General features: G+C 43.9%; 1 protein-coding gene across 3 annotated transcripts in view; it reads right to left on the reverse strand.

Moving 5' to 3' along the window:
* The window catches only part of sec16a (SEC16 homolog A, endoplasmic reticulum export factor), a 68422-nt gene that overhangs the window by 19400 nt on the left and 29865 nt on the right, over nt 1-19157 (reverse strand). For all 3 annotated transcript variants that reach the window (XM_041194234.1, XM_041194233.1, XM_041194235.1), the window contains exons 10-20: nt 17928-18066; nt 16561-16800; nt 16185-16282; nt 15152-15233; nt 14037-14154; nt 12215-12326; nt 10251-10356; nt 9935-10075; nt 7247-7360; nt 6911-7121; nt 278-532 (exon numbers count right to left, since the gene is read on the reverse strand). In XM_041194234.1, the coding sequence (XP_041050168.1) occupies nt 278-532; nt 6911-7121; nt 7247-7360; nt 9935-10075; nt 10251-10356; nt 12215-12326; nt 14037-14154; nt 15152-15233; nt 16185-16282; nt 16561-16800; nt 17928-18066 (1616 nt within the window). The remainder of the gene's footprint in view (nt 1-277; nt 533-6910; nt 7122-7246; nt 7361-9934; nt 10076-10250; nt 10357-12214; nt 12327-14036; nt 14155-15151; nt 15234-16184; nt 16283-16560; nt 16801-17927; nt 18067-19157) is intronic.

The following is a 19157-nucleotide window of genomic DNA, read 5'->3' on the forward strand; positions in this document are numbered from 1 at the left end:
TGTTGTCTGGAAATTGGCTGCTGCATTTCCTACATTACAACAGTGACTACACTTCAAAAAGTACCTCATTGGCTGTGATGCACTTTGGGGCATCCTGAGCTGGTGAAAGGTGCTATGGAAATGGAAGTCTTGCTTTGGAAAGTAGCACAAGTCTGGAGAACTTGTCAGGCACAAGAATGAATTCCCGAGAGACACTTCAGAGTTTCACGCCAGGAACGTTTGAAACACTCTTTGGCCCCCGCATCCTAGTCCCAGTTGCTGCCACCTGTGTACAAACCTATGTTCTCCGGCACCTGCTGCTCCAACACAGTCTGCAGAGCCTCTGCGGGGGGCGCCAGAGGAGGTCCCAGTGGTCCCATGCTCAGGGGTCCTTTAGCTGGATCACAAGGCTGTTTGAAGGCAGAGTTTGGAGACTGCCCTGGGAAGCCAGGCGAGGTTTGGCTGGGTGAGTACATGGGAACACCGCTATCCATCGTCATCTGCAGGGGAGGGGCTGCCATCGGCCTGCCATCCAATACGGTGTGAGGAGGAGCTGTAAGGAAACAAACACATGCACAGGAAATAGGAAGGAGCAAAGGAATAGTGGGAGATCACTCAGCCCCCCTTGAGCCCGTTATGCAGGAACAGGAGGCCATTCAACCCCCTTGTGTCTTTACACAGGAACAGGACAAGGCATTCAGTATTCAGCCCCCATGAGCCTGTTTTGCCATTCAGTATCTTAACTCACATCCTTTAAAAAGTACCTGGATGAGCACTTGGCACGTCATAACATTCAAGGCTATGGGCCAAGTGCTGGTAAACGGGATTAGGTAGGTAGGTCAGGTGTTTCTCACATGTCGGTGCAGACTTGATGGGCCGAAGGGCCTCTTCTGCACTGTGATACTGTGTGATTCTATTCACCTGTCTTGGTTCCACAACCATTAATCCCCTTACCCAACAAAAATCCACTGATCTTAAGTTTTGAAATTTCTAATTGAGCCCCCAGCATCAACCGATTTTCTTTTGGTGGGGAGGGGGTGGTTATAGATTTTCATTGCCCTTTCTGTGAAGAAGTGCTTCCTGACATCATCCTGAATGGAGGCAAAATACATGCAGGTGCTGGAAATCTGAAATAAAACAAAGTGCTGGAAAAACTCAGCAGGTCTGACAACATCTACAGAGAAAGAGTTAACGCTTAGGGTCCAGTATGGCTCTTCTTGGAGCTTCAGTGCTGAAGAGGAATCATATTAGCCTTGTAACTCTAACTGAGAGGAAGAGAATTTTTTTCCTCTGAGGGTTGTTAGTCTGTGAAATTTTCTTCCCCAGAAAGTCTCTTCTGCTTTTTCTAACATTTTTTATCCTGTAGGAACTAGTTCTTGCTCTACTACAGGGGAAGCTAGATAGCTGTTTGGTGAGTGTCTGGTGAGGTGATTAAGGTCACTTCTATTCCTAAGGTTTAAAATAGTACAGGAATGTGTGGTACGATTAATAGGATACATAAAGTAAATAATTATTTAATTATTTTATTCAATTAAAACACACAAGGGTGGCAGGGAAAGTGATGTGTCACGGCTGCAGCATGTGGGAGCTCCTGGATACCAGAGTGATCCAGGGCAAATATGTCTATAGTGTCTGTGGCTTGAGGAGTTTCGGCTCAGAGTCACCGAGCTGGAGACTGAACTGTAGATACTGCAACATATCAGGGAGGGGAAAGTTACCTGGATACTTTGTACCAGCAGATGTTCACACATCTTAGGATAGGGTCTTCTGATTTGGAAGGTGGTCAGGAACAAGAGGGTTCAACTGCAGCTGAGGCAGGTAAGGGGGCCCAGAGAGCAAGAGTGCAGGACTGTCAGTTTCTGCAATTATCCAACAGGTTCGAGGTTTCTTTCAGCTCGTTTCGATGACAGTGGGAGCTGCAAGCTGGATGAACTGACTGACCATGGCACTGTGGTACAGGAAGCCATTCAAGTGAGGGGAGCAAAAAGGAATGGTAATAGGGGGCAGTGTGGTGAGGAGGATTGACACTATTCTCTGCAGCAAAGAGCAAGAGTCCAGATGGCCGAGTTCCCTGCCAGTGCCTGGGTTTGGGACGTTTGCTCAGGAACTTGGTGGGAGGACGATGACCCAGTTGTTGTGGTCCATGTAGGTATCAGTGACATAAGGAGGACAAGGAACAAGTTTCTGCATAGTCAGTATGAGGAGCTTGGCACCAAATTAAGAAGCAGAACCTCAAAAGGCAATAATCTTTGGATTATTACCTGAGCCACGTATGAATTGCATAGGGCAAATAAGATTAGGAAAGTGAATGCATGGCTCAAAGACTGGTTTGGGAGAATTGGGAAGTGGGTTCCGGTTTGTGGGGCCTGGCACATCAGTAGTGGGGAAAATGGGGGCTGTACTGTTGGGATGGTCTACACCTGAACCATGCTGGCGCCAGTGTTCTAGCAAGCCAAATAACTAGGGAAGTGTGTGTGTGTGTGTGTGTGTGTGTGTGTGTGTGTGTGTGTGTGTGTGTGTGTGTGTATATATATATATATATGTGTGTGTGTGTGTGTATATATATATATTATACACACACACATATATATATTGACAACGTGAAAGTTTTTGTTATGAGGGAGATACATTTTCAAAGACTTACGAAACAATAGAATTTACATATTAAGAGAGAAACATATATAAAGGAGAATGAGGCTGTGTGTCAAGAAAAGGCATTGAGAGATCTAACAGAAGTGTACGAAATAACCTTAATGAAGACTCCAGTTTCTATGCAGAAGTCTGTTGTGTATCGAAACTGAGCATGGAGAAAACTCATTTGGAATTCCACTGTCCAAGGTTTGTGTTAATTTGGATCAGTTTAAAATCTAAAATCTATTTTAGACCATTGCCTTAAAGGGAGTGTAGCTGGGAGTCAGATTAATTAGGAATTTTAGGAGTTATTGTAATAGTAAGTAATTTGTAGTCCTATGTGCTTAGAATCTTTCATTTTGTTAATAAATATTCTAATTTAATTTTTTAAAATCTCTAGAAGTCTTGGTGGACTTATTACTTCTGAATTCAGTGCATGCATTTCGAAATAAATACAAATTGCAAAACCGTTGCGATAACGCACTCAAGTTTCCCTCATGGATTTGGTCCGCCTGGCACACATCATCTGCCATGTCATAACATGTTACAAAGTTAACAAAAAGACAAAATTAGAGGTACTGTATCTGAACATGCACAGCATTCATAAAGTAAATGAATCAATAACGCACATTGAAGTGAATAAATATGATCTGTTAGTCATTACGGAGACATGGTAGCAGGATGACAAGGATTGCATCGTGAATATTGAGTGGTATATGACGTTCATGAAGAATAGGAAGTTAGGTAAAAGTGGAGGGGTAGCACTGTTAATCAAGGATGGCATTGGTGCAATAGTTAGAGATGACCTTGATTCAGATCATCAGGTTATAGAATTGATTTAGGGGGAGATGAGGAATAGTAGGGGAAAGATGTCACTAGTGGGAGGGGTCTACAGGCAACCCAAACAGTAACCACAATATAGGACAAAGTATACAGGAAGAAAAAAGCAAAATACTGCGGATGCTGGAAATCTGAAAAAAAAAATGAAAATGCTGGAAAAACTCAGCAGGTCCAGCAGCATCCACGGAGAAGGGTCTGAAGAAGGGTCGTGCGGACTCGAGGCGTTGGCTCTGTTTCTTCCTCCAAGGATGCTGGTGGACCTGAGTGTTTCCAGCATTTTCTACTTTTGTATACAAAAAAATAATACTGGATGCTTGTGATAAAGAGACAGCAATAATTATGGTGATTTTAATCTACATATAGTTGGAAAAAATCAGACTGGTGGTAGTAGCCTTGATGAGGAGTTCATAGAATGCTTTCCAGATAGTTTCTTAGAGCAGCACATTCTAGAACCAACCAGAGGGCAGGTTATATTAGACTTGGTATTGTGTAGTGTGACAGGATTAATTAATGACCTCAAGAGTGAAGGCATCCCTAGTAACAGCGACCACAATATGGTTGAATTTTATATCCAATTTGCAAGGGAGAAGAATGGATCTAAGACTAGCATTTTAAACTTAAATAAGGACAACTATGTGGACATGAAAGCTGAGCTAGCTGAAGTGAACTGGGATATTAGGCTAGAGGATAGATCAATAGAGAAGCAGTGACAAACATTTAAGGGGATAGTTGAGAATACTCTTGATAGATATATTAATATTACAAAGAAAAAGGGGAGGATCCACCATCTGTGGTTAACTAAAGTAGTTAAGGAAAGCATCAAACTTGAGGAAAATGCATATAACTACACAAAGATGAGTGGCAGGTCAGATGATTGGTCAGAATATAAAGAACAGCAGAGAATGACTAAAAGGTTAATCAGGAGAAAAAAATTCATCCATGAGAGGAAGCTAGTGAGGAATGTAAAAGCTGATAGCAAGGTATCTACAGGTATTTAAAAAGGAAAAAGTAAAGTGAGTGATGGTCCTCTAACGAGTGACAATGGAGAGTTAATAATAGACAATAAGGAACTGGCAGAGGAAATGAACAAATATTATTTTGCTTGTGCCTTCACTATGGAGATACAAAAAATTTCCAATAATAGCTGTAAATCAGGAGGTGGAAGGGAGAGAGGAACTTGTTGAAATTACAATCACTAGGAAAGTGGCACTGAGCAAACTGATGGAGCTGCAGGCTGACAAGTCTGGGTCCAGATGGACTTCATTCTAGGGTCTTAAAAGAGGTGGCTAATAAGGTAGTAAATGTGTTAGTGTTAACTTTCTAAAATTCACTAGATCCTGGAAAGGTTCCATCAGACTGGAAAGCAACAAATATAAACCCTCTATTCAAGATGGAAGGGAGGCAGAAAACAGAAAACTATAGGCCAGTTAGTTTGACATCTGTCAAGGGGAAGCATTAGAATCGATCATTGAGGTTACAGCTCAAAGGTAATTGGGAAGAGTCAGCATGGTTTTGTGAAAGGGAAATCATGTTTAACCAATTATTGGAATCTTTGAAGGAGTAACAGGCACTGTGGATAAAGGGGAGCCTGTAGATGTGCTGTACTTGGATTTCCAGAAAGCATTTGATAAGGTGCCACGTTAAAGGTTACTGCAGAAAATAGAAGTTCGTGGTGTCGGGGGTGACATATTAGCATGGATAGAAGATTGGCTGGCTGGCAGAAAACAGAGTATGTATTTTCTGATTGGCAGCATGTGGTGAGTGGAGTCCCACAGGGGTCTGTGCTGGAGTCTCAGCTTTTTACAATTTTATATCAATGGCTTAGATGAGGGGAGCAAAATTTGCAGATGACACAAAGATAGATAGGAAAGTATGTCATGAAGAGGACATAAGGAGGCTGCAGACAGATTTGGAAAGGTTGAGTGAGTGGGCAAAAATCCAGCAGATGGAATATAATGTGGGAAAATGCGAAGTTGTTCGCTTGGGCAGGAAGAATAAAAAAGCAGAGTTTTAAATGGAGAACGGCTGCAGAATTTCAAGCTCCAGAGGCTCTAGGTGTACTCGTGCATGAGTCACAAAAAGTTAAAATACAGGTACAGCAAGTAATTAAGAAGGCTAATAGAATGCTATCCTTTATTACAAGAGGAATTGAACATAAAAGTAAGGAAGTTATGCATCTGTTATACAGGGCATTGGCAATTCCACATCCAGAATACTGTATGCAGTTTTGGTCTCCATATTTAAGGAAGGATGTAAATGCATTAGAGACAGTTCAGAGGAGATTTACTAGATTGATACCTGGAATAAGTAGGTTATCTTATGAGGAAAGGTAGGAAAGACTTAGCTTGTTTCCACTGGAGTTTAGAAGAGTGAGGGGTAACTTGATTGAAGTATATAAAATCCTGAACGGTCTCAACAAAGTGGAGCCCATGTCCAAGTGCAGCAAGACCTGGACAACATCCAGGCTTGAGGTGATGTATGGCATGAATTTTACTTGCCACTTAAGTGCCAGGCAATAACCATCTCCAACAAGAGAGAATCTAACCATCACCCCTTGACATTCAATAGCATTAGCATCGCTGAAACCCCCACTATCAACATTCTGGGGTTAACATTGACCAGAAACTGAACTGGACTAGTTAAATAGATAAATACTGTAGCTGCAAGAGCTAGGAATATTGCAGCAAGTAACTCACCTCCTGACTCCCCAAAGCCTGTCCAACACCTACAAGACACAGTTCAGAAGCGTGATGGGATACTCTCCATTTGCCTGGATGAGTGCAGCTCACACAACTCTCAAGAAACTTGACACTATCCAGACAAAGCAGCCCGTTTGATTGGCACCACATCCACAACCACTCACTCCCTCTACCACCGGCAGACAGTGGCAGCAGTGTGTACTGTCTACAAGATGTACTGCAGGAATGCATCAAGACTCCTTCAACAGCCCCTTCCAAATCTATAACCACTACTATCTAGAAGGACAAGGGCAGCAGACAGATGGGAACACCACCACATGGAAGTTCCCCTCCAAGCCACTCACCATCCTGACTTGGAAATATATTGCCATTCCTTCACTGTTGCTGGATCAAAATCCTGGAACTCCCTTCCTAACAGCACCGTGGATGTACCTACACTATATGGACTGCAGCAGTTCAAGAAGGCAGCTCACCACCACCTTCTCAAGGGCAATTAGGGATGCGCAATAAATGCTGGCCTTGGCAGCAATGCCTACATCCAATGAACGAGTAATAAATATGACGGCGAAAGGAATAAAAGGATATGCTGATAGAATGAGATGGGTTAGGGTGAGAGGAGGCTCATGTGGAGCATAAATGCTAGCGTGGATCTGATAGGGTAAATGGCTTGTTTCTGTGCTGTAAACTTGATGTAATTTTACCTAAGATGGCAGAGGGTGAAGGGTGGGGAAAGCACCCAGAACCTAATATATTTCAGATACCTGGTGGCATGAGTTGCACTCCGGGCATTCCCGGCAATCCTGCATCTGGCACGAAGGACGTCATCAGCGGATTGTCCACTCCCGAGGCCTCCTCCTGAGGGCCTGTTGCAAGCCCATCTGATTGGCTGACCTGGTCATATTCCGAACTGGGGGTGCTGGAGCAGAATGGCTGGGGCGTGGCTCTACCTGACCTGCAAGCAAATGCACCGTCCTGGAGAGGAAATAAAAAGAAGGAAAGAGAAGAGAGTGAGCAGGTAATGCAGGGCAGGGAGGGTGTGAGGGGTCCCCCCCTAGAGCTGACTGCAATGGGGCACGGGGTAGAGGGTGCAATCTCACCTTCAATTGGCTTTCCGTCTGTTGGAGGTGTTTAATCCAATCTGGCTCCACATGCAACTCCTCTTCCGATCGCTCCTTCAATTGAGGGTCAAAGAATCGCAGCTGGGAGGAAATCTGCTCAGGTAGATGAGGAGGGGAGAGACAGAAGGAAAACATTCAGAATCTGAGACTCAGATACCGTCCCTGCAAAGCAACTGCTCCTGGTTTGCTTTTGGGAGCAAGCTACATTTCCTTTTCAAGCATTTATGCAATTCCCTTTTGAAAGTTCCTATTGAATCTGCTTCCACTGCCCTTTCAGGGAGCACCTTCCAGATCACAACAACTCGCTGCAAAAAAAATCCTGATCTTCTCACTGATTGTTTTGCCGATTACTTTAAATCTGCGTCCCCTAGTTACAGAACCTCCTTCCAGTGGACACAGTTGCTCTTCATTTACTCTATCAAAACCCCTCATAATTTGAATACCTATTACATCTCATCTTAACCATCTCTGCTCTAAGGAGAACAATCTCAGCTTCTCTAGTCTCTCCACAGAACTGAATTTTCTCAGCCCTGGTACTGTTCTCATAAATCTCTTCTGCACTTTCTCGAAGACCTTGACATCCTTCCTAAAGCGTGGTGCCCAGAGTTGGAGATCAGCAACCCGGCTCTAGTGTTATGGCAGCTTTCTTTTCTGGTGCCAGCCAACAAGTTAACAGATTCATTGAATGGAGTTTCACAAACTGGCCCAGCAGGATGTGAACTCACAGCTGAGTTGCTAGTCCAGCATCGGAACCATGACAGAACCTTAATGTATTAATGACATTAATGGTATAAAGACTTTCAGCTGAAATAGCGACCTTAGAGCACACAGTCTTGCACTCGAACTTTTCCAATCTGCTATGCAGGTGCAAACTCTTGCTGTGGGCAGCTCCACCAACACCAGAGGCCTGAGCAATCATTCTTCAATGTGTGAGCCAAGCCATTGTTAGGCTTTATGACCTGGGGGGTGGGGGGAGGGGAGGCCGAGCCCGCTCATGTCCTTACCTGGTATCCACATACTTTCCAATAGGGGCCAGGGATTAACCTGATTATTTGCCTGCTCCCTAATCCCACTAGTTTGCATTGTTTGTGCCTCAACACTAGGAGGAATACTTCTTGCACATGCGCGGAAACAGTTAGCGATGCAGCAGTTACCCAATGTGGGGTTCAAAATCACAACCCTGGGATTAATTGCCCAATAAACTAGCCAGGTTGTACAGGAACTTGCTCCATAAAGCCTTTTCAACTTGGATGACAACTCAACTCACTGCCCAAAACTTATCAAAATTTTGCCCCCCCCGCCAGTCTGACTGAGCAAGAAACTTTTGGATACGGTAGTTTAGGCACAGTTCTTTGGCATATATGGTTTGCTCCATTATGAAATGTTGTAGCTGAAACATTCATTGTTATTGTTGCTGGCACTGCCACTGCCTTCTCATTGGCATTTTCCCCTCTTATTCTGTCATTTGCTATCCTGGTCTTCATTTGTAGGCATTATAACTTATCAAACAAGATTTTAAAACTTCACTGATACTCCTGCTGCCAGCTGGAAAGGTGTCAGGAACAATGGTGCATGTGTTGGTGGCCACGGTGGAGCCAAGTGCACATGTGCAACAGTTCCTGCTTGACTCCCATCAACTGACTCAGCACAGTCTGAGAGAGGGACTAATTAATCTGCCACCGCTCCTGAATTACAGGCATTTGTCATTACCTGTACTTACCAAACAGAGTCATCAGATGAGGTAGCCCTTGCATATGATATTTGTCACAGGGCGTCTCAGTGTTCTGGAACACAGGGCACCATCTCATTCATATCTATCTGCAGAGCACATGTCTCAGCTCAAAGCGAGGTGCCTGCCCTTCCTACCCATCCCAACTGATCACAGTTGCTCTGGCACCAGACAATCAGACACAGCAGAGCAAGTTCAATGTAAAATTCAGATCCCACCACAGTTCGACATCACAATCGCAGTGACGTCACTTCCAGCTCCTGGCAATATTGTTGGGACAAGTTTGAGAGTGACAACAGAGAGATCGAAACCCATCCTGAACAAACGATGCCCATGACACCTGATTAGACAGCACCCAGCTCAAAATGATGTCTATTCTCAGCCCTGCACCTGCCTGTCAGACGGAGCAGAAAGCCACATTGGTCTTTCTTCCCCTCACTTGCCAGGAACACTCGAGTTAAAGTGGAGCACAGCCCCATCCATCAGCCAAGATTGACAAGACTCCACATACTGTACCTATGGTCTCCTGGTTCAGTACCACATTATGTGCTGCATCAGTCAAGCTTTTAGAATTACACTGAGTTCACAGCACAAGAAACACGCTATTCGGCCAACTAGTCAATGCAGATGTTTCTGTTTCACATCAGCCTCCTCCCACCCCTCTTCATCTCACTCCATCAACATATACTTCTATTCCTTTCTCCCTCATGTGTTTATCCAGTTTACTTTAAATGAATCCACACTATTCACCTCAACCATGCCCTGTGGAAGTGAACTCCACAGTCTCACCACTTTGAGTAAAAACGTTTCTACTGAATTTCCGATTGGATTTATTAGTGCCGATCTTATATTGATAGCCCTGGGCTTTTAGGAGAGTTTCTCAGTTTTATTATTTATTAAAATATAGCAATACATACTTGTCACAGTCATCTCCATACCTGAATGAGCTGGCTCAAGAACACTGGTGAGTAATAGGCTGGGTTGCTGAGAACAGTCCTCGCAATGACTTCGCAGTAGTGAAAGGCTTGTGCGGCCAAGCCCATCTCAGCCAGTCTGCACGCGTAAATAAACTTAAATACCTGTGACGGAAGGGCAGGGGGAGAGAGTAACAAAATTCTTCATTACAGCCGGCACTTGGTCAAAACACAATGAGATCCAATCACTGGGGAGCAGGAGAGGGGAAAGACTGAAGGAGGGGCAGGGGAAAGGGAAGGGTAAAGAGATAGTAAATCTGAATGGAAGTTTATTTCGTACCTGAAAGTTGGGAAGGAAGCAGACTTGATTACCCAAAGCCTGTGCGTACTCGTACGCCTCTGTGCGCTGGATAGCTCCGTTTGAAGCAAACTTCAGAAAGGACCAGCTGAAAACAGTGAAGAGCCATATTCAGAACAAGATCACCATTTTAAAAAAAAAATACATCAACAATCTTTTTTCCCCCCACCCATTGCTTTGAATGCGTGTGGTTGAGTGCGTTTGTTTCGTATGTACAGGAGAAAGGTAAAGAGGAGTTTCGCCCACCCTAACAAGGGTCTTTCAGCGTCCTTCAGAGCCTTGAGGACAAAACCTAGACTGGCACTCCCAGCGCAGTCCTGAGGAGAAGCTGCTCTGTTAGAGTTGCCATCTTTCAGAAAGGATAAAATGTGGCAAATATTTATCCCTCAATCTACGTCTGATAATTACATTATCATTTGTGGGAGCTTGCTGTGCACAAATTTGCTGCTGCATTTCCTACAATTGTGACATCACCTCAAAGAGTATTCAAGTAGCTGTAAATTAGTTTGGGAGTCTCAAGTTGGTGAGCGGATATGTGTAAATGCAAGTCTTTCTTAAAGCATCCTGTCCCAGGATCCTGGCTCAATTATGACCCCCACCTGCCGTTCTCTCTGTGTTTAGACTGACCTCCATAGAAGATGTTCTGGGCTTCATAAAGACTCCCAGACAGTGAATGAGAGAGAGAAACCCAAAGCAGCTCATAACCAGACTGAGAAATCCCAAACTCTCATGTTCGGGGTTGGGTTTGGAACACAGGAACAGAGGAGGCAATTCAGTCCCTCAAACCAGTTCCACTATTCAGTTAGATCCTGGCTGAAGTGCACCTAAAACCCATTTACTAACCTTTACTCCATGTGCCTTGATACCCTTACCCAACAAAAATCTATCAATCTCAGACTAGTCTTTATCTAGCTTCCCCTTAAATGCATCCATGATATTCCTTTGAACCTCTCCCTATGGTAGTGAGTTCAAAGTTCTAGCTGCTCTCTGGATAACAATGTTTCTCCTGAATTCCTGATTGGATTTATTGGTAACTATCTGATATTGATGGTCCTACTTCTGGACTCCTCTTGTAAACTTCCTAGTCCCAACTAGGCAACCCATGGACCAAGATCCAGAACCCCAGGTTAAGCAATAAATCAGTGCCCCATCTCCAAAAAAGCATCGACTAACCAATCTACAGCTCACTGAACCCTTTGTATCAGGTGTCTATATGGTTTAGAGAGCAACATGTTTGAAAAAATAATGCCCCAGGCAAAGGGATTCTGGAGACCGGTGATGGCAGTGTGATGAGGCTGAGGTTACATACAGGGCATGCAGCCAACAACCAAAGGATGAGCAAGTCCTCACAAGGACAGACAGTGGTTGAGCAAGAGAAAGTTGGGGCCCGATCCAGGTCTCTCCAGATTGTTTTGACTGCTCTCCATATTGTATACCCAGCAGGCTAATCTCTGACAAAAATATTCATTAATTTGGGCTTTTGATTTCTTTAGCTCAGCTTGTTCCGTCCCTGACAGTTTGGCTCAGTCAGTAGTGACCTCACCAAAGCTCCACTCCAGGGACTTCAGCAGAGTTGAGGGAGCACTGCACTTTTTGAAGTACTATCTTTCAGTTGAGAGATTCAACTTAGGCCCCAACACAGGTGGACATTAAAAAAAATCCCACCTCCATGATTCGAATAGGAGCAGGGGATTTCTGAAAGCACCCTGGACAATATTTATCCTTCAACCAACATCACTAAAAAAAAACACTGATTATCTCATCTTGGCCTCGATAACTATCTGTGGGATCTTCCTGTACACAAATTGACATTTGTCTGCAACAGTGACTGCACTTCAAAAGTACTCCACTGGCTACAAAGCACTTTGCGAGGTCCCGAGGATGTGAGAGGTGCTATACGAATGATATTTCTTTCTTACCAAGCACAAGACACCACGAGTGCTCACCTGTGGTTTGAGCCAATCAGAACGAGTTTGGTGGTCTTTCTGGTGTACACTCCAAATCCAACCTGTGCCATCAGGTAACAGAAGTGCGAGGCGTCCAGCAGCCCCTTGGTAGCTGCAAGGGAAGGAATCCCGCTGTCAACACCTTCACACCTTCCGCTCAGCCCTCTCTAACACAGGGACCATTCAGTCCCTCTAGCCTGTTCATCCATTCAATCAGATAGTGGCTGATCTGCGCCTCAACTGCAAATATCCGCAACCCTTAATATCTTTATCCAACAAAAATCTGTCACTCAGTTTTGAAATTTTTGATAGATCTCCAGCCTCAACCGCTTTGTCGGGGAGAGAGTTCTAAATTTCCACTATTTTGTGTGAAGTGCTTCCCGGGATCAGCGCCCTGGCGAATCATAACTAAGGCTGTGAATGGGACTTTAAACTAAATGGAAGGTGAGGAGTCTGGTGAAGGAAAGATCTAGAAATCTGAAGAGAAAAATCAAGCCAATAGAGCAATGTAATGACTTGGGTAAAGACAAGCAGAGTGGGACAAGAAGGGACAGTTTAATGGTAACAGTGCACCAGTGAATAAGCAAAATAAAATTAAATAAAACTTCATTTGAGGTCACAAAGCATTGCAACAAGATAAAAGAACTTGCAACACGAATAAAGATAAATGGCTTCGATCTATAATCTGCATTACAGAGACAAGGTTACAAGATGACCAAGGATGTGAAATAATATTCCCGGTTACACAACATTTCAAAAAAACTGGGAGTAGCCCTAATAATGAAGGATGACAAAGACGGTAGTGAGAAAGGATCTTGGTTCAGAAGATCAGGAAATAGAATCAGTATGGGTGAAGATTAGGAATAGCAAGGGTCAGAAAGCACCTGTGGGAAGGGAGTTTATAGGGCTCTTAACATTAGTCATACTGTTAGAGCATTAAACACGAAATAATTGGAGCTTATAACAAAGGCAATATAATTGTTGTGGGCGATTTTAACCTTCATATAGACTGGATCAATCAAACTGACAAAGATGGTCTGGAAGGTGAGTTTACAGAATGCTTTTGTGACCTTTTCCTAGAAAAATATATTCTGGAACTGACTAGGAATAAAGCTATTTTAGATTTAGTATTGTGCAATGAGGCAGAGTTACTTGTAATCTCATAGTAAAAGATCCTATGGGACTTAGTGATATTACAACCAAATTCCATATTAACTTTGAGTGCAACATACTCAAGTCCAAAATAAGAATCTTAAACAAAACCAATTATATTGATCTGAGGGGAGAGCTGTCTCAGATTGATTGGGTAAATAAACTAAAAGGTATGGCAGTAAATAAACAGTGGGAAACGTTTCAAGAAATGGTACAAGCATTTATTTTTATTCTTTCATGGGAAGTGGGCGTCATTGGCTATGTCAGCATTTGCTGCCCATTTCGAATTGCCCTTGGGAAGGTGGTGGTGAGTTGCCTTCTTGAACCACTGCAGTCCCTGTGGTGTAGGTACAGCCACAGTGCTGTTAGGGAGGAGTTCCACGATTTTGACCCCACGACAGTGAAGGAACGGCGATATATTTTCAAGTCAGGATGACAAGCGACTTAGAGGGAGCTTGCAGGTGGTGCCCTGTGCAAGGTCTTTGATTCATCCCCTCAGATTGATCCTAACTCACAGTGCCACTAGGTGATGGCAGCAGCAGAAAGTTCTTTCACCCAAAGTTTTGGGGGGAGGGTCAGGGGTGTGGATTACAAGCCTCATGAAGGGGGAAGGGAAGGAAATTGCCAGGAAAACGCCCAATTGCCAGGAAGTGGTGGAGCCGTGACCTACCAAGCGTGTCTCCCATTGTTGTGATCGTTTTCCTGTCCAGATCTGGTCCATTGGAAAGGTTGGACAGCACCATGGCAAGGTGGGGTCGCCAGTCACCCCACTTCTCATCTCCACAACACTGATATAAAAAAAACACAACAGACTGGTAATCTCTTATTCTTGAGGTTCCTGGTTTTATACAGTGCCCCTAATCATCCATCTGTGGTACAATACATTAGTATCCAAAGCAAGCTGAGGAGAAGGGGCAGCCCTCACTGCGTTTTCTTTGAAGCCAGTTCATAGCCTAATCCTTCACTAAACTGATAACTTTACTTGTTACAGTTTCACAGACCAGTTCCTGGTATCTAATGCGTTGGGTTAAACTGTACTGATAAGCTATTTGACCACAGGAAACATCATCGCCAAGGCCCATCACATCCTTCTACCCATTACCCACCCACCTTCTCCAACATCCACTTGTACATTTTGTAAAAGAGGGCAACTTGATACAGAAAAAATAGTACAGTGATTATGATACGAGGCCAAATCCAGGCAGCTTGGATTCAAATGCAGGCAGTTTAAGAATTTAAGTTTAGATTTTTAAAAGTCTGGAAATAAAGAGCAGGGATCAGCAAAAGTGACCATGAAGCTGTCTGACTCTCAGTAAGAAACCAACTGGTTCACAAATACCCTTTGGGGGAGGAAACCTGCTGCCCTTACCTGGACTGGGCCTATATGTGACTCCAGTCCCATAGCAATGTGGCTAACGTTTAATAAACCTCTCAAGTGGTCAGTCAGTCAGTTGTATCAATCTTACTATTAACAGTTCAGGATGGCAGTTCACCTCCACCTTCTCAGGGCAACTATGGATGAGTAACAAATGCTGGCTTTGCCAGCAACACACATGCCCCTAGAATGAATTTTTAAAATAATCAGAAGCTGAAATCCCAGCTGAATTTCTCTGTATCTAACCCTGTGCTGTACCTGTCCTGGGAGTGTTTGATGGAGACAGTGTAGAGGGAGCTTTACTCTGTATCTAACCCCGTGCTGTACCTGTCCTGGGAGTGTTTGATGGGGACAGTGTAGAGGGAGATTTAATCACAATGTTCAATAACAGTAACATTAGCAGGACTGACCGTTGCTGAAGCTGGCATGCGACCGGACATCAGTTGGTATACCGTCTGCAGAGGATCATTAATGGGCAGGCTGTTGGCAAACCTGGACATGAACAGAATAAGAGTGTAACTGGTCAATCTGTAAATCTTACTGTGCAGAATGTCCCGAGTTCATGAAAGGCGCTCCATAAATGTGGGTTCTTTCTTTAACCCCTGTACACATGGTTTATTTCCCATTCCCTAGCCACTCTCCTGAAGGTTCTGACACTTGCTGGGGTACCTGGCACGTTAAGAAGCCTCAGCATAACGCTGTGATGTAATCGCTTGGAAGCAGAAGCTTCTCCTTTCCTCCTGTCCTGAGGCAGACAATGCCATCCTCAGGTAGGCAAGATTTAAGGCAGTACATGTCCAGGCACGGTGGCAGCTGGCTATTCAACAAGAGGGGCATGACACGAGAGTCTGACATGCCCAGAACTTCTAATTTTACAAAGCAGAAGTAGGCAATTCAACCCAACTTGTCCATGTTGGTGTTTCTGCTCTACACTCACCACTTTATCCACTGGTGACTATCTTTCTTACATTACAACAGTAAATGCCCTTCAAAAAGTATCTCATTGGCTGTAATGTACTTTGGGACATCCGGTGGTTGTGACAGGTGCTATATTAATGCAAGTCTTCTTTTTTCTTGCATTCATGGTTCCTAGTTTTGACTTCCCTGAAAGTGAAATCATCTTTACCTCTACCCTGTCTAAGCTCTTTATAATTTTAATTTTAAAGACCTCTATTAAATCAACCATCAGCCTTCTCTTTCCTAATGAAATGAGTTCCAGCCTGTTAACTCTTTCCTGAGAGGTATAATCTCTCAATTCTGGTATCATCCTTATAATTCTTTCGTGCACCTCCTCCAGTGCCTCTAGATCCTTTTGGTAATTTGAAGACCAGAACTATACAGTAGTCCAAGTACAGTCTAACCAAGGTCCTATAGCTTTTCAATTTCTATCCCTCCAGTGTCAAATACAAATGAGTGTTGCCTTATGTTGCAAATAGACCCTACCTGGTCATGACCTTTGCATGTGTCCGGCTGTCCATTTTGCTGGCCAGTAACAAAGCATGACCCCACAGCCCGTGCTTCATGGCCGACTCCAGGGCGTCCTGCAGAGCCAGACACAGCGCCAGTCAAGAGAGAGGAATGCAACAGACCATGCTGTCAGTGAGTAATCCAAAAGCCACAGACACCCACACACACATGCGCACAGTGCTGTTAGTGCGTAATTCTCCAACACACACACACAGTGCAGTTAACGCGTGATTCTCCGATACACACACAAAAAGTGCTGTTAGCGAGTGATTCTCTGACACACATACACACAAAGTGCTGTTAGCGAATGATTCTGCAACACAGGGGTTGAGGGTCCAAGTCTGACTTTTACCTTCTTGCGGCCAAATAGCAGCAGCTCACGGAATCGTTCTGTGTCCTTGCTAGGGTTTTCCACGATGTTACCATCAAGGATGCTGTCCGTGAAGAGGGAGGTACAGGACTCATCTTCCGCACGTGGAACAAGATCGTTATTGAAGTCAATTAGATTTGCCTCATTGGGTGACTTGCCGGGAAGCCAGACAGACCGGTGTTCCCGCAGTAGGAGCTCAGCAATATCTGTACCGATCACTGTCTGGAAAATACATGAATGATGTTAAACGTTTAACATCAGAGTTATCAGCTTTTAACCAAATATATTAATATACGTTAAAATTGTCCTTGTCGCTGTGGTCACAGCTTGTATCAGCGGCTATGAAATTGCACACTAGTGCCTACATGGGTGTTGGATGGGGGTTGGGGGGGGGAAGAGTGGAAATAAACCACATGTACAGGGATTCAAGAAAGACGTATTTCTGTAGTACCTTTCACAACTTCAGGTCATGCCGAAGTACTTTACAGCCAATTAAGAACTTTTTGAAGGGCAGTCACTTTTAAAACAAGAACCACAGCAGCCAATTTGTGAACAGCCAGATCCTACGAACAGCAATGTGATAAATGACCAGATTGTCTTTTCTTTAGTGATATTGGTTAAGGGATAAGTATTGGCGAGGCCACGTGGTAGCTTTCTTCAAAATATGAGATCTTTAGTAACCATCCAGGGGGACAGATTGGGCCTCCATTTAAAGTCTCATTAAAAGACGGCATTTCCAACAGGGCAGCACTTCCTCAGTGCAACACCTTGAGTGTCAACCTGGATAATGTGCTCAAGTCTGCAGAGAACTGAATTCATGATCTCCTGACTGACTCTAAGCTAAGGGTATTACACACAGAGGTACATGCTGAGCTGTTCAGTGTTTCAAGCCCTGGCATATTACACCCCCAGATTCAGAAACTGTTAATCTCAGGCAGGCTGTGACAGAGGTGAACCAGAAGACTGGTCGCCAACAAGCTCTTCTGGTCACTCCAAGAAGCCAGTTTCCCTGTTCTCATTCCCCACTCTCCTGAGACCAAAAGAAGTAGTGAGATGAATCAGATTAACATTCCTTTTTACAAACATTTTGAAAGCTGTTGCATTGACTCCCACGATATATCCATCAGCTCCAGCACATGCACAGGACACGGCAAGTAAAAGGGAATAATTCACCCCCATTCTGACATGATTTTTGTGAGACCCCCATTCTGATGTGATTCACGTGAGCACGAGCTCAAGATGCTGTAACCCAAACAGGCTGTTTATTGACCATTACAAAGCAGCCAATACAAGTGGGACTATATGCTGGAGAGCTTTCATTCAGGAAGGCGCACAGTGCAGAGACTCACCCCATTCTGCCTGCACAACAGCACAATCAGCTCCCATAGCAGGTGGGCAGACTCCTTATCCAGAAGTTCGTCATTCCTCAGGCATTCTGTGGCCTTGCTTTGAGCAAAGTTGATAACGTCAACTTTATGAGTCTCTTCTCTAAAGAAAAAGTAATCAGAAAGGAACCTTGAACCCTTAAAGTTCACTGATTAATAAACAAGCACTGTAATAATGTCAGCAGCTACAGGGCATGAGATTAGCAATGTGTGGAATTGAAGGCACCCTTATGACATGGGTTAGTAATCATTTGGGAGGTTACAGTTAGAGTGTGAGGACAGAAAGGGAACACTTGCTCTTTGGCAGTATGTAACCAATAATGTTCCCCAGAGATCTATACTGGGGAACATATATATTTCAATATATATATTAATGACTCAGATGAAGGAAGAGAGAGTTGGATATCCATGTTTGCAGATAACATTAGTTAGCAATACGTTGTGTAAACAGGAGCAGGAGATTACAAAGGGACATCAGGGATTGTGCAGAGGCCAGACTTGTAGGAGCACAGATATGGAGAGGTGTGAGGCTGAAGGAGGTTACAGAGATAGGGAAGAGGTGAGGCTGTGGAGGAATTTGAACACAAGGATAGGAATTTTAAAAACTGAGGTTTGACTGAAATGGGAACCAGTGCAGGTCGGCAAGCACAGGGGTAATGGGTGAATGGAACTTGGTGCGATTTAGGGCAGGGGCAGCAGAGTTTTGGATTATCTCAATTTTACCACAGATAAACATGGAGTGCATTGGAATAGTCAAGTCCAGGGTAACAGAAGCATGTTGATAACCGCGAATGTTGGCCTTTACCTCGAAGACTGGAAAAAACATTTTGGGCAGTCCAAAAGACATTCAGTACTCAAAAGGGTTAACTTGCGTTTCACTACAGTAATGTGCACCTTTGACAAGACACTTGCCTTGGTCAAAACCCACCTGCAGTAACTGTGAAGGATATATTGACCTTAGATGGATTGCAATTCACTCAGCAGAATGACACCAAGGATTAAAGGGTTAAATCATGCAGAAACATGGTTTGTTTTGAGAGTTCAGGAGATTGAGGTATGAGCTAATCAAGGTATTTAAAACGATAAAGGAATAAGATGGTTTCTGTATCTAGTCTATTTCCTCTAGTGTTGGATCCCAGAACAACTAGGCCAATCAGGAATGAAACCAAGAAGCATTTCTTCAGACAAAGGAGA

Source organism: Carcharodon carcharias, chromosome 8 (assembly GCF_017639515.1).
Source record: "Carcharodon carcharias isolate sCarCar2 chromosome 8, sCarCar2.pri, whole genome shotgun sequence".
NCBI lineage: Eukaryota > Metazoa > Chordata > Chondrichthyes > Lamniformes > Lamnidae > Carcharodon > Carcharodon carcharias.